A 20428-nucleotide genomic window follows, 5' to 3' on the forward strand; every position below is an offset into this window, starting at 1 on the left:
AAAAGTGTGTGTGTGTGTGTGTGTGGGATGGCTTTTTGGTCTATAATATTGTACTCTGATGTTTCTCTCTAAGAGATCAAACTTAGGTTAATGTTCATAGGCTATCCTATCTCTGAGAACAATGGGACAGTCATAGCAAAAATATCACTCTCACTACTTTCTTTCTGCCAACCCCCCCCCCCTCTCTGTCTGTCTGTCTCTCCTGTCTTTGGAATCAGTGTCAACTGATCAGCTGCTCTGTGTGTGTGTGTGTGTGTGTGTGTGTGTGTGTGTGTGTGTGTGTGTGTGGTTTAATCTGGATCCGTAATGGCAATACAAATTCCAACAGACAAACTTTTAAAGACCCTCTAAAATGGAGTGGAAATGGATGGGGGGGGTTGTTTGTCACATATTAATGCCCCTGTTTTTCTTTTTTTAATCTAATGTCCGACAAGCTCATGGTCACATATAGTGTATAATAAAACCATATCAACCAGTTTTGTCTCTGTCCAAACCAACACATTTAAACTAGCCAGTGTATAAGATCTGTGTACTTGAAATGGTTTGTGATTTCACAAATGATATAGTATGATGGATGCCGTTTGGAACACAGCTTTTCTGTTTGTTACAGAGTAAGTATACACTGATCAGCCATAACATTAAAACCACCTCCTTGTTTATACACTCACCGTCCATTTTATCAGCTCTACTTACCACATAGAAGCACTTTGTAGTTCTACAATTACTGACTGTAGTCCATCTGTTTCTCTGCATACCTTTTAGCCTGCTTTCACCCTGTTCTTCAATGGTCAGGACTCTCCCAGGACCACCACAGAGCAGGTATTATTTAGGTGGTGGATCATTCTCAGCACTGCAGAGACAATGACATGGTGGTGGTGTGTTAGTGTGTGTTGTGCTGGTATGAGGCTAACAAAGCATGCAGAGAAACAGATGGACTACAGTTAGTAATTGTAGAACTATGTTATGGCTGATTGGTGTAAGTAAGTATGGTGCTAGTATTCTAGAGACTTACTGTATACACATGCCTTAAGTATCATTGACACTCTGATCACATGAATGGTAAAATGCTAGGGTGGAAGGTCATGGAAACACTATGGCATGCGTCACACTGTTTGTCTGACCAACCACTACTGGCTTATTTCTGGCACTCTCAGTTCAACAGATCTAACGTTCTCAACCACACACACTTGCTGCTGTTCCCTCTCAGACACACCACTGTAGAGATGAGTAAAAAATTGGGTTATAACTCAAATTCTGTTGATAGACATTAAAATGTAAAATGTTAATTCATTATGTATAGGTTCATTCATGTATTTATTAATTTTCACTACCTTAATTTTCACCCCAGTCAGCTACTCAGGGTCACGGTGGGTACAATTTACTGGGTGAAAGGTAGGAAACACCCTGGACAAGTCACCATTCCATCACGGGGCAAACACACACACACATTCATATACTGACTGCATGTCTTTGGACTGTGGGAGAAAACCAGAGCTCCCAGAGGAAACCCACAGAGACACTTGGAGAACATAAACATTATATACACCAATCAGCCATAACATTAAAACCACCTCCTTGTTTCTACTCTCACTGTCCATTTTATCTGCTCCACTTACCATACAGTGGGGTCAAAAAGTATTTAGTCAGCCACTGATTGTGCAGGTTCTCCTACTTAGAAAGATGAGAGAGGTCTGTAATTTTCATCATAGGTACACTTCAACTATGAGAGACAAAATGAAAAAAAAAAATCCAGGAAATCACATTGTAGGATTTTTAAAGAATTTATTTGTAAATTATGGTGGAAAATAAGTATGCAGAACCTGCACAATCAGTGGCTGACTAAATACTTTTTGACCCCACTGTATAGGAGCACTTTGTAGTTCTACAATTACTGACTGTAGTCCATCTGTTTCTCTGCATTCTTTGTTAGCCCCCTTTCATGCTGTTCTTCAATGGTCAGGACTCTCCCAGAACCACTACAGAGTAGGTATTATTGTGGTGGGTCATTCTCAGCACTGCAGTGACACTGACATGGTTAAACAAGCAGCACGGAAATTAGAACTCAAGTGGCGTCACACTACACTGGAAGTGTATAAGATTGCTTGGAAAGATGCTCTAACTGAGTATAAACATGCACTTATAAAAGCTAAATCTTCATATTATTCGTCCCTAAAAGAGAAATATAAGAACAATCCTAGATTCCTTTTCGAGACAGTGTCCAAAGTAACTAAAAACGTCAATGAAACTGAATCTAATATACCACCCGACTGTACCAGCCATGATTTTTTAAAATTCTTTAACGATAAGATAGAAAAAATATGACTTCAGAGTCAGAGTGTGTCACTTCCCAATGTTAAGTATGGACTCACTCTGAGCAGCATTGGTGAGAATAGTGATGATAATAGTAACGAGTTAATCCAACTAAATTCCTTTAATCCAATCTCCCAAAATGAACTAACTGCATTGATTAAATCATCAAAGTCATCATCGTGTATACTCGATCCTGTTCCAACTTGTTTACTTAAAGATTTACTCCCAGCTATTGTAGAGCCCCTGCTTACATTAATCAATGCATCCCTTAGCCTTGGGTACGTACCTAAATTGTTTAAAAGCGCTGTTATTAAACCCCTGAATAAAAAAACCTAATCTTGTTCCACATGTTCTAGCTAATTATAGGCCAATTTCAAATCTTCCTTTTGTCTCTAAGATATTAGAAAAAGTAGTTTCCAAACAGTTATGCTCTTATTTGAATGAAAATTGTATTCACGAAAAATTTTAATCTGGATTTAGACCCAACCATAGTACCGAAACCGCATGTCTTCTGATAATGGATGTGTCTCTTTTCTTGTTCTATTAGATCTTAGTGCAGCGTTTGATACGGTAGATCATAACATTTTACTGGAGAGGCTAGAAAATACAGTAGGTGTTAAAGGACTCGCACTCTCTTGGTTCAAATCATATTTGACTGACCGCTTGCAATTTGTTTATGTAAATAATAAATGCTCAGAAACAACAAAAGTAAAGTGTGGTGTTCCACAGGGGTCGGTACTGGGACCGCTATTATTTACACTCTATATGCTTCCACTAGGAGAAATAATTCATAAACACGGCATAAATTTTCACGGCTATGCAGATGACACACAGCTGTATATATCAGCCAAACCAAATGATACTGACACAATCAGTAAGATAGAAGATTGTGTAAACGACATAAAAAACTGGATGTCGTGTAATTTTCTTTTACTTAATTCAGATAAAACTGAGGTTTTACTTGTTGGCTCTAAAGCTGCAAGAGACAAGTTGTCTAACCTGGTGCTAAACCTAAACACTTTCTCTGTTACTCCTAGCTCAGATGTAAAAAAACTTAGGTGTCACAATAGATTCAGATCTCTCCTTTGATACACACGTCAATCATATTACTAGAGTTGCTTTCTATCATTTGCGTAATATTTCTAAAATAAGAAATATACTATTTGTTAATGACGCTGAAAAGCTGATCCATGCGTTTATAACTTTTCGTTTAGATTATTGTAATGGTAGATCTGGTAGATCCATACACAAACTCCAGTTAGTTCAAAATGCAGCAGCTTGAGCGCTAACTAGAACTAAAAAATTTGATCATATTAGTCCTGTTCTATCATCTCTACACTGGCTGCCAGTTAAATTCCGCATTGATTACAAAATACTTTTACTAACCTATAAAGTGCTACATGGTCTGGCTCCACAGTATCTGAGTGAACTTATTAATCACTACAACCCAGCGCGTCCACTTCGCTCACAAGATGCAGGGTTACTTATAGTTCCTAAAATTAAAAAGATCACAGCTGGTGGAAAAGCATTTTCTTACAAAGCTCCACAACTTTGGAATAATCTTCCTGCCTCTGTTCGGGATTCGGACACAGTCTCAATGTTTAAGTCTAGACTGAAAACATATTTATTTTCTCAGGCTTTTGATTAGTATAGACAAAGGCGCAGAGCTTGGGGGTTCTTGGTCATAGAAACTTGTGGTGATCAGGGATGTTGGGTTGCTGTCGTTCTGCCTCTCCTGTCCGATCACTCAGGTTTGGGTAGGGGAGGTGGGCGCTGATGTCCTGTGAAAGCCTTCATGACCTTGTTACCTGCTCGCTCTCCCTTTTAGTTATGCTGTAATAATTAGGGCTGCCGGAGTCTAAAACTCTCTGTAAAACTGTTTTACTTAACTAGCATTGTACATTATTAACTACATTCTCTATTGTTTTACCCCAAGGGAAATTCTGATGGAAACCTGTTTACCCGCCGAGGTTAAGGATTAAAGTCGAGACTGCAGTGCCAACGATGCTGCTTCTGCCAGATGTGACGGGTCGGGAGTAACTGCACCAAGAATGACAAGAACTAACTACAGACTTTATTACAGACTAGACCGAATAATAACTCTATTATTATTTATTTCTTTATTTATTGCCAGTTATAACTTTTAGTTCATTTAATTCTGTGTTTGTATGATTTGTGTAAATCGTGTATTTATTTAAAGTATCCTCCAGGCCACCCAAGAAGGATGGGCCCTGCTGAGTCTGGTTCCTCTCAAGGTTTCTTCCTGTAATTTTCAGGGAGTTTTTCCTTGCCACAGTCGCCCTCGGCTTGCTCAACAGGGGTTTTTGTATCTGTTGGTCCTGGATTTTGTAAAGTTGCTTTGAGACAATGTCTATTGTAAAAAGCGCTATATAAATAAAGTTGACTTGACTTGACTTGACTTGGTGGTGTGTTAGTGTGTGTTGTGCTGGTATGAGTGGATAAGACACAGCAGCGCTGCTGGAGTTTTTAAACACCTCACTGTCACTGCTGGACTGAGAATAGTCCACCAACCAAAAATATATCCAGCCAACAGCACCCCATGGGCAGCATCCTGTGACCACTGATGAAGGTCTAGAAGATGACCAACTCAAACAGCAGCAATAGATGAGCGATCGTCTCTGACTTTACATCTACAAGATGGACCAACTAGGTAGAAGTGTCTAAAAGAGTGGACAGTGAGTGGACACAGTATTTAAAAAACTTCATCAGTGCTGCTGTGTCTGATCCACTGATCTTTTTAAATCTATAAACAAATCTGTGATTTGAGTCAGATTTTATATTCACCTAAAAGAGCCAGCTGACTTATTCACAAATGACACTTCACTATTAGTAACTAAAATATGTTCCAGCGATTTTCTATTATTTTCAATGCTACAACAATAGCTAAGTCATATAAGTCAACATTAGATCTAAAATGAACCTAATTTTTAAAATTATGTTCTATTTTGGATGACTTACATGATTGATAACTAGGGGTGACTCCAAAATAGAGTGTTATGCTTCTTGGCACATCCAGTCTTACTCTATAAACAGCCACCCTTGATTATTAGTCATCCTCACTTTCACTGACTGGCCCAGTTAGGTCTGCTAGGTCACTTTAACTCTTTTAGCATTTATAACAGCGGGAGGGTGGGTAACCAGGTCTGTGTGGCACCAGTGAGGCCTAGGGGAGTCTAGGGTGGAGTGAGGTGTGTGTGTATATGGGAGCAGTCTCTCATTCTTATCTGAGCCACTGCTTCAGTGTGCATTTCCTGTCCCCCACAAACTGCTTCCTGTCCTTGGGGCAGGAGCACACACTGTCCGCCTTCAGGCGTACACACACACCAACGCACACATACACACGCAGACTGTCGCCAGGCGAGCCTTTCTGGGGAATTACACAATAGCGTTGGCTCCTGAGTGCTGCTTTTTACATGAGTCAAGCGGAAGGTGTATATGTGTTAGCGCTGCACACAGACCCACACTCGCTTATATATACAACATATTCAGGCTCCGGTAGTAAAATAGATGATGACAGTAATACTGCACCAGTATAGAGTTTACTCCCTGTGTGCCAATACACAGGGGACCATAGATATGTATGCGGGTCTAAATATATTGTACCAGATCGAGTGTATCAGTGAAGATATGCAAGTGTGTGAATACAAGATCTGGCACCTAATCTCCAACACAAAAATGCACACAGACGCAGACAAACATGCATGCAGAATAAGGGTTGTTAAAAAAATAGGATGTGGTTTAGGTGAGGTTCCCATTTATTCTCGGAACACTATATGCATAAGGTGTCCTAACTTCTCATAATACACTTTACGCTAAGCTACAAAATAGCTTAAAAAATAAAAATTGTTGAGATGGTACAACATTTTCATTACATGTTAATTAGTTTGATAATTCATGTCACAACAGAGTTGTGAACATAAATTAATACCAATATTTTTTTTCCCAACAATCACGGACAATCTACATTGTTCTACTTCCTTTACTAACATTTATGTTCCCCCTTATATTGAAGGTAAATTGGAAGTTATATTCTCAGTAGGTGGACTTTTCCGAGACACTCATGTTAAAAGTATGGGAATGCTTAAAATGTTATCAATGTGTCCTTCTATAACATTTGCTAACAGACAAGTGGCAAAGAAAGTACCACAAAAAAGCCTCTTACGAATATGAGTAACTGCTGTTGTGTTTTAATGTACAATAGAAACGTGGTTATGCTGAATATCTGGATGTATTTATTTAAAAAAAGAACCCCTTAACCAAGGTAATAACGTTTTTGTAATTAAAGTGCTTTAAGAGGATTTCAGTGGTCATATTACCTTTCACCATTAGACATGAGACAAAGACATACAGTAAGTCATTTGAAAAAATGTCCAAGGTTTTTTAAATTATTGTATTATAAATATTATATTAGGGCAGCACGATGGCTCATTGCTTACAGCAAGAAGGTCCTGGGTTCAATTTCCAGGTGGATTGAACTGGGTGGATTGATTTCTGTGTGGATTTTGCATGTTCTCCCTGTGTCCACATGCAGTCAGGTCAGTTAAGGCTACTAAAATTGCACTAGGTGTGAATGTGTGTGTGTCTTTGCTTTGTGCTGAGGTGGCAACCTGTCCAGTGTGTTTCATACCTTTCACCCTGTGAACTGCACCCATCATGACCCTGACCAGGATAAAGTGGTGGTAAAACAGACAATAAATAAATGAAATATTACTGTATATCTGATCCAATATCCATTCAAGTTTCAGGTCATTATTAGCCCTAATACCAATACTTGACCAGGGTTTGATCTTAGCCTTGGCCTACTGTATATTTGGAGCATATCAGCTGGTGTCTTTCTACCTTTTACAATCATTCCAGGTAAACTGGTGAATCAGGACCCATATAATGACTCAAATAGTGATATTGCAGTTACTGAAGAAAAATGAATGACAGAAAAATTATCAAGAAATTAATAAATACATGAAAATTAAATGATAGTTATGTTTACAATACAACACTGCATATAATATATAGAGAGATTATTTTGGAAATGCAGCAAACCTCTGATTCTTAGTTTCATTATTAAATTTGAAGAGGAGGAATGTGACTACTAATGACTTTAGCATATCAGTGTGGGTTTTCTCAAAATACTTTAGTGTCTATGTTTACTTGTGGATATTTTCTCAAATCCAAATGTATTCCCAATTAGGACTGAGGTGTTTATATGTACTGTATGTACACTCTGCTCAACAATCTGATGAAATTCTTTGTTTATGCTTCAAGTCGTGCATGCTACAAGTAATCCGATCCAAAATGATGTGCATGTGTAGAGTACCACTTAGTTTTCATGTTACCATGACAATGAGAATCACTTGAGTCCAGTCAGTGTAAAAGGAGCAGCCATATGTTACCTGAGTTTTCAGTTGATGTGCATGTTTTATAATAGCTTTAAAATTATGGCAAAATGCATTTCACATTTACTTATTAAAATGCTGGATGACAGTCACAACACCAATACTGGAAAACCATGAGCAAATGGACAGTGGAAGTGCCAATCTGCTACTGTTGGACCCTGGAGCAAAGCTCTCAACCCTCAATTGCTTGAATTGTATGCTGTCACAATTGTCACTTTAGATAAAAGCATCTGCTAAATGGAGTGCTGTATCAGTCATGAATTATTTAATGGATTCAATTGCCTTATGATCAGAATTTTGTCAACGTGTGGGAATCATTTCAATCACATATCCTCTTTTACAACTTACTGCAAAAATACGAGCAGAAGCTCATGTTAAACACACCTGCACTGCAGTCCCATTGCCACCACTTCCTCCTGGAACTCAACACAGCACCTCAGCACGCAATAACCTCTATTACACGGGACACACAGTGTATTGCTTAAACTAAAGCAAAACATGTATTTATGCACATTTGAATTGTTATTAAATTCCTCTTAATTATTTAGTTCAGATGTTTTAAACACACCTATTGCTAACGTGTTTAAAAATCGAATGTATAAATGTATAATGATTGTGGAAACACCAATGATTGTGGGAACAGTTTTATCAGTTTTATTAAACCACTTTCCTGTCCCTGCTAGACTGTGACCCTGAGCACAAAGTGTGGTCCTTGAAGAGATGGTTTGACAAGCTTGGTATGCAGGAACCCGAGTGACCTGCAGAGCCTAAAACTTCTTGGAACCTTTTTAGAATGAATTAATTTATTAGTGCCTAACCACAAAAATGCCCTTTTGAATAAATGGGCCCAAATCGGACACCACAGACACATTTTGAAATCTTGTGGAAAGCCTTGTGTAGAGTCTAACCAATAAAAACATATTTTATAGTACAACCACAAGCAATTAGCCCATATAGATACTAATATTTGAAACTTTTACATACTGTATATACAATGATGGGCCAAAACATATATAACGGTCAAAAAGGTCTAGACCCACCAAGACATAGACTCCACAAGACATCTGAAGGAGGCCTGTGGTACCTGGTACCAGGACATTACCAGCAAGTCCTTCAGCTTCTGCACTTTCGGCAAAATGAATCATCCTGTGATGTATCTCTTCCACAGGTTAATGCATGTATGTTCACATGGTCTTGGATCTCCTATTGCTCCAAAGTTCTAGTTCTAATGCCTGTATACCTACTGTAGGTCCCTTTAAAGGTGAACATGGGCACTTTGACTGGCCTGTAGCTATGCAGACGGGTTTGAAACAACGTGTGTTGTGACACGTTCACCTTATCAGCAGTATTAAATGGATGTGCAATTTCCACAGCTCTTTAGTTGGTCCATACCAGGCGTCATGGAATTCATGTCCTCTGGCATTTATGCCTCTTGGCCTCCCAAAAAACAGTCAGCGATTCATGGCTTGTCCCTCACAGACCACTGTTGGTGGGTACTCACCATGGCTGCCTCTAAGGACCCCTTGCTGTTTCCAAGATGCTTCAATTTGGTCAACTGGCAATAATATTCAAGCCATAATTAAAGTCATTCTGGTTTTTATGCTGATCATGCTGCATTTAACATGTATACTACAATTGACTACAATCAGCCCAGCATTTAATATGTATATTCCTAACTGTGGGATATAACATGCACAACTGTTACAAAATAGGAATTCTCATGGCCATTTTTGTGGGTTGATTCTAATGTTTTGACTAATCAGTGTACCTTTTAATGTAGTCTGTACATTTTTACATTTTTATGCTTCTAAATTTATATCTAAATATTATACACAATAAAATATATTATACTAAATATACATACACAATAAAAAGACATGCTATATGTAAATGTGGAGTAGATATATGCACTAGAAGTGTATTAAATAATCATAAAAGAAAAGTTGTATATTTAATTCCCCTCACTGGACCTTGTGAATGCAATCACCGTTTTTCTCACATCAATTTACCCAGGATGCTCAGACTTGTTTACACTGTTACACAGTATAGTTATTTAATCCACTGAATGTAAAGCATTGTTATCACACTGCTATCTGTGTTTTCTCTCTCACACCTGTTTGCAAAATGTCTCTGTTTGCAAATGTAGCCAGCACACACACACACATACAGATCACACACACACACACCCACACACACATGCACAGATCTACTCCAGTATTCAGTAATAATGTTGTTTCATTGCCAATTTGTATTTTATTTACAAATAAGTAGACGTAAAAGTCTGGGTGCAACGAAAGGCTGAATATACTGTATATTTTATGTTATTTTAATCAAGTGTTTATTCAAAGAACATACATAAAGTACCTTGTGAGGTACAAATTGTGTTCAGATGCATCCTGTTTGCTTTAAATAGTCTTACAATGTGTCTAGAACTCAACTGAAGTACTGTCACTATTTGGATTAATTGAATTGAATTGGAAATGCACACAGCTGGGTCTATAAAAAGTTGTGGTGGGGCTGAATGCCACCCAGAAACACAGAGCACATGGCAGGAATACTGACTAAACAAGGCACCTGTCCATTGCAAGGCAACGCACACTCATATACTCACAAACTTACTTCCCACTCACTCACAGTTTATGGAAATCTAAACTGGTTAATTCACCTACTGGCACATTTTTGGGAGGAGGGAGACCCAGAGTACATTAAAAGACCCACACAATCACTGAAAAACAGCATTCTCACAGTGAGAGGTGACAAGGATTGAACACAGGTCGAAATGTGTTGTCTCTCTTACCACTGTTTGCAAATGCACACACACACACACACACACACACACACACACACACACACACACACATCGGTTTAATAAGCCATTGAAAAGCATTCAGATGTATTTAATTTATTTACTTCAAACATGTATATCTTTTCAACATTAATAAAACATAAAAATCAAACGACTTGCATAAATAAGTAAAGTATGACAGACATTGACATTTGCCCCTTTTGCTAATAACAATCTGGATAATTTGAATAAGTCTGGATAAGTCTGTTTGTCCCAAAAACAAGCTAAAACAGCTAAATTAATTCAGTCCATTTGTGATGAACTCGGGCCCAGTCTCATTGTTTCTGTGTAGAATTAATGTACGGCTTTCTCTTTGTGTAGCAGAGTTTCAGGTTGCATTTCCTGATGCAGTGGTGTACTGTGTTAAGCGACAATGTTTTTTCGAAGTACCCCTGAGCTCATGTGGCTATATTTGTCTGATGGTTTTTCATGCATTGTAAAGTCATGCACATTGAACAATGATTTACAGACTAAAATTTCTCCTGAATCTTTTCACAATATTATGTATGGTAGATGGTTAAAGACTTAAAATATTTGCAATCTTGCATTGAGACCTGATTAACAATTCTCCTACAAAGTTTGGTAATGGTTGGTAAGGTTTGAGCCACGACCCATCTTTGATTGCAAAGACTGAGCCTTTGGTGGATCCTACTTTCATTCCAAATCATGATACTGCTATACCTATTACCAATTTACCTGCTTATTGGAGATAGGTTTAAAACAGTGATACTTAATTCTAAAAAATCATCAATGTTTTGTGGCTCTGCGGTGGTCCTGTGATGGTCCTGACCACTGAGAAACAGGGTGAAAGTAGGCTTAAAATGTATGAAGAGTAACAGATGGACTACAGTCAGTAATTGTAGGACTACAAAGTGCTTTTATATGGTAAGTGGAGCTGATAAATGGACAGTGAGGTGGTTTAAATGTTATGGCTGATCAGTGTAGTTACAGAATACAGTAAAAGTCATTTCTTTGTACTTTTGTTAGCTAAATGAAGGTCCAAGCGATTTATTAAACAAATCACAGATTCTTGTTTTTATTGCATTTTACAAAATGTCCCAACTTATTCATTATTAAGTAATTTATTTAGAAAGGTCAGATAGCCTGCTTCATTCTTTTTAATCAAGTGTGGTCCTATTTTAATCAAGTATGGTCCTTTATTACAAATGTATTACATCACTTAAAAGTGCATGTGATATACTAGACAAGACATTGAAAGCTATTCTTTGGATAGGCAACTTTAGATTTTGTTTTGAGCTTGCATGGAACTAAATGACACATTTTGTGCTGCATATAGAACACAATAACTTTGATTATTATTGATTATAAAGTAACACAAACTTTACTTAACACACAGATATTTTCAAAAAGGTTTATTCTAAATATGTTTCTCTTTTTATATACAGTTAGTATTTTGCTTTGGGTATTAATTTACCAAGAGGCATTTTTATGATAGCATTTTGATTATCCGAACTATACTTGGTACTATCAGTTTCTATTACTTTGGCTATTATTCCATTATTCCAGCTCTGATCGCTCCAAGGTCCCCCAGGGGCAAAGTGGCTCTGAGTGACGCTCACTTGCCGGTAATCTCCCATCTTCCTATGCGGCGATCCCTCCCACCGCAGTCGCTATTGGTCACTGGTGCGCTTTTAAAGCTGGCGGCATCCCTCTGCTTTATTCTGACTTTACTAGGTGTCCCGGCCTGGGATCGTTAACGTTAAGAAGTGCAAAAAAGCGCACGAGTGCGTTTACCATCGCGTAATAGTGCATCCAACTTTTTCTCTGTGTGTGTGTGTGCGCGTCAGGTTGCCTTTGCTTACTAAACTCTACCAGGAGACAGTGATCGTCGGTGGTGCGCAGATCTAAAGGTGCGGGGGATCGCGAGATGAGCAGTCCCGATGCGGGCTACGCCAGCGACGATCCGAGCCAGGTACGCTGCACCAGCTCAGCCATGATGGCCGGGGCAGCTCAGTGCGCGTGGCCGGAGTCTCTCAGCCCCCCAACGCTCGCCAAATCCAAGAGTGAGGGGTGCACTGCTACTCTTACTACTACCGCTGCAGGGGGGCGAGGGAAAGCCGAAGCGCGCATCCGCCGGCCCATGAACGCGTTCATGGTGTGGGCCAAAGACGAGCGCAAGAGACTGGCGCAGCAGAACCCTGACCTGCACAACGCCGAGCTCAGCAAAATGCTTGGTGAGTGTCATCGCTTTTATTAGTCTATTAGTAGCCTATTATTTAAAAGAAAAGAGGTCAGAAAAGAACATGTTTATGGATGACATTTAAACAACATTTTAAAGACACTTTGGAGTATTAGTGAATCACTTCAAACATTAGGTGTAACTATAAGGAACCTTCAATAACCATCAACCCAAGACTTTTTTAGAGATCCAAACATGGTTCTTTTATAATTATGTTGGTTTTACTACTTATTTGTAATGTTCTATGCATGTGTGCTTCAACTTGGTGTAATCTGAATTAGTAATTAATTTATTATCATTAATTTATTATTACAGTCTATTACTAGGCAAGGCAAGGCAAGGCAAGTTTATTTGTATAGCACCTTTCATGCACATTGGCAATTCAAAGTGCTTTACATAAGGAAAAATTAAAGCATTAAAACATTCCTGAGATCTAGAACCTCAGAAAGACTTAGTTACATTTAGTTACAATTAAGAGAACATGAAATTCAAACAAGAGAGATAAAAAATTAACAACATGAAAAACTAAAAGAAAATATAGTAAAATATACCCTACAATTTAGAGAATATGAAATTAAAACAAGAGAGATACACGTTATTATAAGGGATTAATTATACATATTAATGGGGAAATTACAATACTAAATACTAAGACTATCCCACAGACTGACAGCAGACAAAGTAACTTATACTACCGGTCATCACCAATAGTACAGTGTTCCAGTTCTACTGCCACACAATGACGCTCATATAATCAATGCTTTAACAAACATGTTTTAATTATAACTAGTTCTTGATATAATTTAATAAAATGTATGTACATCACCATGATTCATATGTGTGTAGTAAGTTCTGCTCATGTTTGATTTAATTGTGGACATCAGTCCCACAGTTCATAATCAGTCTGTCTATTAGTTTACTTACTTCTGTCAGTTGTTTTAATGATGTAATACATTTGTGTATATGTGGAGCTGCTTTTCACAAATAGATTCAATGGATAATTTTGGGTTCCAGTGCAATGCATCAAAAGACTGGAACAATCTTGAGAAAGCTTTTGCATTATATTCTGTATCACCAGAAATCTGTTTTTAAACTAAAATGTGCTGTAACATTTGTTAGGTTTAGGCACACTTTACCTCAAAAACGACAACAAAAAACTTGGAACTTTAGTAGTGAGTAAAAGTTATGAATCTTGTTTTTGGTTTAGAGATAATCATAATTTTAATAAACATTTCAGAGCAGCTTGTGCAGCATGTTCTTTACCAAACCATTAATTCTGGGTGGGATTAGGGGAGTGTTTAAAGGGTGTTTCCTTTAATAACAAAGCTTAATAATGCCCCTAATAGGAATCAAAAGGTCATTGGTTTGATCATAACTGATAACATTTTGCTATAACCATTGTGCCCTTGAGGCATTTAATTTGCTCTTGTGAGGTCTCTGCACTGGCCAATTGTAATCTGCCTCAAGCAAAAGTATCACCTAAATGTTAATAAACAAAATTAATCTGTTATAATGCATTAGTAGTTACAGTAAAATAGTTTAATAAAAAAAAAAAAAAACTGCAGGTTATAAGGCATCAAAGAAGGGTTACAAGATATGTACCATAATATCCTATACAGCTCTGTTTCGTTAATTATTTTATTATAAATGATTAATTAATATAAATGCATCAAATAATGTGCAGTGTGTTATTGTGTGTTATGGAGTTTCATTTATTATTTTATTATTTTCCTTCATGTGTAACAAGCATAGTATTTTAACAATTTATTTAATTTAAATTTTATTCTAATTTTAATAAGCCAGTGTAAATTATGTATCAGCAAAAGTGTTAAGTAATGTCAATCTTTGCAAACTTGCAAATATTACACTATAAATATGGGGGTTTAGAAGAAATGCCAGATATACTCTTTAATCTGGTGTCATTTTATTGTTGTATGTGAGAATGACAGAAATCAGTAAAATCTGACAGATTAAATGCCTGGATATTTTCAAGTATTTTTGCTTTAAGTGTATCCAAACTGTATATATAGTAAAAAAAAACAAATCACATTAGTAATCTTAAAATCTTGGTCAAAACCTTTTTATTTATTTGTGATTTATCTATTTACTACCCTATGCATACTGTGCATGACCTACAGATTTTTTTTTACTGTTTAAAAGAACATTTCCAAAGTTGACAGCTATCTTAAAAAGTAATCAATAGTTTTCTTAATCCAAAATTAAATAGACTAAATGTATTTTCTTTCTAATTGTTAGGTAAGTCATGGAAAGCATTGTCTATGCTGGATAAACGACCTTTTGTAGAGGAGGCAGAAAGACTGCGAGTGCAGCACATGCAGGATCATCCAAACTACAAGTACCGGCCTCGGCGGCGCAAACAGGTGAAGAAAATCAAGCGTCTGGACCCTAGCTTTCTGATGCCTGGGGCAAGTGAGCCCTCGGGTCCTTTTGGTATGGAGAATGTTGATGTTGGCTACTCCCTTCCCTCTGTAAGTTTGCCTCAGGGTGGTCTGCCTCAGTATTGTGACGCCCCAGGCTTGTTTGAGCCATACAGCCTACCCACCCCTGACACCTCCCCGATGGACACAATGGGGACAGAGAGTGTCTTCTTCACTGGCCACTCTCAGGAGGACAGTTCTCATGTGGCCTACAGCTACCATCACCACCAGGACTATGCACATCAAGGCCACCAGAATTCTCTCATTAGCACACAGGGTCAAAGCGGTGCAGGAAATGAACCCCACTCGCATGCTGCAGTGCATTTGCAAGTCCACGCGCACACCACCTCCGACTCACATATTAGCACGCTCAATCATGGCAGCGCACAAGCTAATTTGATGAGCAGTGCACACTCTCAAGAACTTGGTAACACAACCAACATTACACACCACAATGTCAGCCACAATATAAATTCTCACCATTCCCATCCGCTATCTCAGGCACTATTTAACAGAAGCCTATCACCCGGCTCCAGTCAAGCCCCGCCACCTGCGTACTTGGCCTGCACGCCTACTCTAGGGGTCTTCTATAACCCTGCCTCTCATGTAAAACGGCCAGTGGAGCCAATGTCACCTGTACAAGAAGGTCACACACATCCTCATGCTTCTGCTGACCAGCGCGCACACAGGCATCCAGAGACACGGCGGCATGCTCCTGAGATGCTAAATGAGATGGCTTGTGGCGAATTTGAGCAGTACCTCTCCTATGGGCTTCCTCATGCATCCATGCAGGGATCCGACCTCATCTCGACTGTATTGTCTGATGCCAGCACTGCTGTGTACTACTCTAACTATAACAACACATAAGGCTCTGTATGCCAACTGAAACTACTGAGCCAACAAAAATAAATGGAATAACGCTGTCTCAAAATACAAATTCTGTTTATTTTTTATATTCATTCAAAATTCTAGGGCTGACTGTTCTAACAATATGATATCACTATACATCTTTTAAAATCTTGTATATCATCAGTACTAATATAACAGTGACCAAATCCATTATTACTCACAATAACACATTTAAAACATTAAAATCTTATTAATAAGGTATATGCTTTCCTTATTTTTTCTGTTATGTTCCCTGTTAAATATTTTAATTTTGTAAAAGTTGAAAAACACTGGCCTTTTTATATATTTGTTATGTGGCATGCCAGGTTGCCAAATTCTGCAAGAATAAGTATTGTCATGCACAGTGTATAGTAAAAATTTGCATTTAATTATTGTGTTACATTTCTTGACACATTTTCCACTGCTTGATCATTCTAATGAAGGAAACTGAACATTCAATTTGTAATTATAAATATTATAATTCTATAAATGTGTTTAAATAAAGCATTTTAAAGTTTATTCCTTAAACTGTTTTTACAAATGAAATGTACAGTAATTTACATATTAAAATGCAAGTTCATATTTTTGCACTTTTATGAAATAAACATCTAATTGACGAACTTTTGGACATTGTTTGTTTGTTTTTCAGTAGGTGCCTACTGAGCATGGACCGGCCTATTAACAGTCCAATCTATTCTGACTTAAATTGATCGATAAAAATATCATGGTCTGTCTTGATCTGGCCCCAAACTATACAGACAGGTCAAACCTAAAGCAGCACTCTAAATAAAAGAGTAGAGAAGCATGAAGATGATCAGATGTTCTACATGACACAAGCAGCAAATATCCTACCATGCTTTGAGGCATGTACAAACCTGGGACCCAAAAAGCTGGGTCAGTATTCTCTATTCAACTGAAATTAGCTAGCCAGTAGGCAGGCAGGCAGCAAGCTACAATTTCTATTCATTCTTGAACTGATATTTCATCTAGCAACTTTAGTATCTTCTGGGGACTTATATTCATGACTTGAAGGCAAACTAAAAGTTTTTAGGAAATTAAACTAAACATAGAGTTAGTAATATTTCAAAAATCTATTTTATGAGCATTTAAAAGAATTAAAATAAACTGGAAACACTCAAATACCTTAAATACCCTGCTGCAGCAAATCTCCAAACTGCCGTTTCTGTGCCGTTGCCAGATTGCTACAACCGCCCAAACATACTCATGAAAAACATTAAACTAATTTACTAATTATACTAATACACTAATATACTAATTAACTTACAGGTCAGTAATTATAAATTATTAGTGGCATTTAAGATATTTTTATTTGCAATGTCGTGATACCTTGTCGTGAACCCTGCCAATTTCTCTGCAAGTTTCAAATAATATCCACCCAATCTGGCAACACTGGCCAATACAAATGTAAATTTAAATTCTTACGGGAATTTAGGCATTGGCAACAGGACATGGTAACCCAAGTGCTGGTTTGAGCTGTTCCGCAGTCCAAGGTCTTCATTGAGTTATACTGCACTTTACAATTTTAAGGTACTGCAGACAGGCCAGTCTAGCACCTACAATGTGTCTTGGAATTGTCTTGCTGAAACAAGCAGTAACTGTATCTCTGAAAAAGATGGCAGATGATGAGCTTGTAGAGTAATTTCATATGCAGAGAGCAAAACCACCATGAAAACACTGATAGACTGATTTAGATATAACCTACACATAATTCATTAATATCTAGGTACCACTGCCAAAAGGTTAACAGTATAGACTTTTCTAAAAACTGCTGATATGGTCAGGTGTCAGGGTAGTAAACATGGTGAGAGGGCTTCTCATTCTGACCAAAACTTGTCATATTACAGAGTGAAAATATCCTTATACACAGTGCACAAAGTTGAGAGATTGGTTCCTGTGCATATGTGGACCAGATTGGAAAATATAAAAAATCTAGAATCTACAGCAGATGCAGCATTTTGGCCCAGTGGCACTATCAGTTGGAAGGGTGTCTACTTACAGGCTGGGACCCCACGATGCATTGGTATTCTCTCTGGGGTTTTACTGCACTGCACTAATTTCGGGAATATATACACTGATCAGCCATAACATTAAAACCACCTCCTTGTTTCTACACTCACTGTCCATTTTATCAGCTCCACTTACCACATAGGAGCACTTTGTAGTTCTACAATTACTGACTGTAGTCCATCTGTTCCTCTGCATGCTTTTTTTTTAACCTGCTTTCACCCTGTTCTTCAATGGTCAGGACCCCCACAGAGTAGGTATTATTTGGGTGGTGGATCATTCTCAGCACTGCAGTGACACTGACATGGTGGTGGTGTGTTAGTGTGTGTTGTGCTGGTATGAGTGGATCAGACACAGCAGCACTGCTGGAGTTTTTAAATACCATGTCCACTCACTGTCCACTCTATTACACACTCCTACCTAGTTGGTCCTAGTTGTAGATGTAAAGTCAGCATCGATCACTCATCTATTGCTGCTGTATGAGTTGGTCATCTTCTAGACCTTTATCAGTGGTCACAGGACGCTGCCCACAGGGCGCTGTTGGCTGGATATTTTTGGTTGCTGGACTATTCTGTGAGGTGTTTAAAAACTTCATCAATGCTGCTGTGTCTGATCCACTCATACCAGCACAACACACTAACACACCACCACCATGTCAGTGTCACTGCTGTGCTGAGAATGATCCACCACCCAAATAATACCTACTCTGTAGTGGTGCTGGGAGTCCTGACTATTGAAGAACAGCATGAAAGGGGGCTAAGAAAGCATGCAGAGAAACAAATGGACTACAGTCAGTAATTGTAGAACTACAAAGTGCTTCTACATGGCAAGTGGAGCTGATAAAATGGACAGTGAGTGTAGAATATATATATATATATATATATATATATATATATATATATATATATATACTGTATATATACAGTATATAAAGATATAAAGATATAAATATTTGTCTGTTTAGATTAGCCCTGCTGCCTGTGGTAATCTAAGTAAATTTAAAATCTATGCATTTTTACCAAAAAGATTACAAAAGATTAATAAAAGCCAGAGCTCCCAACCACACACCTGAGCCTGGGAATGAAAGTCAGACCAACATAGGTCAATGTATTGCTCTTTGTCCCATAATAGAAACAATTAGTCTATGCTGCTTTGGTGTATAGCTCTGAGAGTCCAGCAGGTCTGTCTCTGTTTGAAAAAGGAAGAGGCTTTTTGGAGGAGGTCACTGACACTGACCCTGCATCCCATTTTAGCAGTTCGACGGAAACGTCCACCAGCAACAATTTTTACGCACAAATCCCTAGATTCCCACACACAGTTTTGACAGCTTGTTGTTGGTGATGTGTGTGTGTGTGGGTGTTTTTTGTAAGTTAAAGGCCAAACAATAGCCTCTGTCTCCACACCCAGAAGCACCTTAGTGGGTGTGTTTGGCTCGTAGGATTGAGGTTGATGTATGCGCTGGGTGCTGGAAAGAGCTGGCTTGGATCTAACTAATACCAAAATTAACAAGCTGACTAATGCAAATCCTAATATTAGCCTCAGGGACAGAGAGGCAACAGTGGCCTGCATGTAACACAATAACATCAGTATGGACAAGAACCCCTTCATGTTTACTGTCTTTAACATTATGTTCTGTAAGTGAAAGGCCTACTGTTCATATGAGACAGTTGCAATGGCCAAAACACCTTCGCATACAGTCATGTGAAAAAAGTTAGGACACCCCATGAAAACCTTTGTCTTTTTGAACATATTTAAACATATGGACATTTGAGCTTCATTTGAACAGTATTGAGAGATGGAGCTTATATAACTAAACAAAAAAAAAGTTAAAAATTACTTTTAAACTCAAGTTTTACAACAAAAATTGAAATTTTATTGTAAGGAAAAAGTTAGGACACCCCTACTTTATTACTAGTTAAAATGTCTAAAATTAGAATCCAGTGCACCACATCAGTTGCAATGATTAGAGCATCAGTAGAGGACATTGGAGTTTTATTTAAACCTCAGACATCAGTTTGGTTTGCTCTTGATTGTTGAAGTGAGTGGTATCACCACGGTGAGATCTAAAGAGCTCTCTGAAGCATGGAGGTGGAAATGTCATGGTCTGGGGCTGCTTTGCATCAGCAGGGCCTGGCAAACTCTCTATTATAGAATCCATGATGAATTCTTTACTGTATCATAGGGTGCCATCTGTCCTAAAACTGAAGCTGAAGCGGAGGTGGACCATGCAACAAGAAATGGAGAGTTCTGGAATGGCCTAGTCAAAGTCCGGATCTTAATCCTATTGAGATGCTGTGGTGTGATTTGA

General features: G+C 38.1%; 1 protein-coding gene across 1 annotated transcript; it reads left to right on the forward strand.

The window, feature by feature from the left end:
- The first annotated feature begins 12369 nt into the window (after positions 1 to 12369).
- On the forward strand, positions 12370 to 16126 carry sox17 (SRY-box transcription factor 17). The gene is made up of 3 exons (XM_062993112.1): positions 12370 to 12593; positions 12633 to 12764; positions 15026 to 16126. Exons 1-3 carry the CDS (start codon positions 12458 to 12460, stop codon positions 16072 to 16074), a joined length of 1317 nt encoding a protein of 438 aa, XP_062849182.1. The 5' UTR covers positions 12370 to 12457; the 3' UTR covers positions 16075 to 16126.
- The last annotated feature ends 4302 nt before the right edge of the window (positions 16127 to 20428 follow it).

Source organism: Trichomycterus rosablanca, chromosome 4 (genome assembly GCF_030014385.1).
Source record: "Trichomycterus rosablanca isolate fTriRos1 chromosome 4, fTriRos1.hap1, whole genome shotgun sequence".
NCBI classification, from domain to species: domain Eukaryota; kingdom Metazoa; phylum Chordata; class Actinopteri; order Siluriformes; family Trichomycteridae; genus Trichomycterus; species Trichomycterus rosablanca.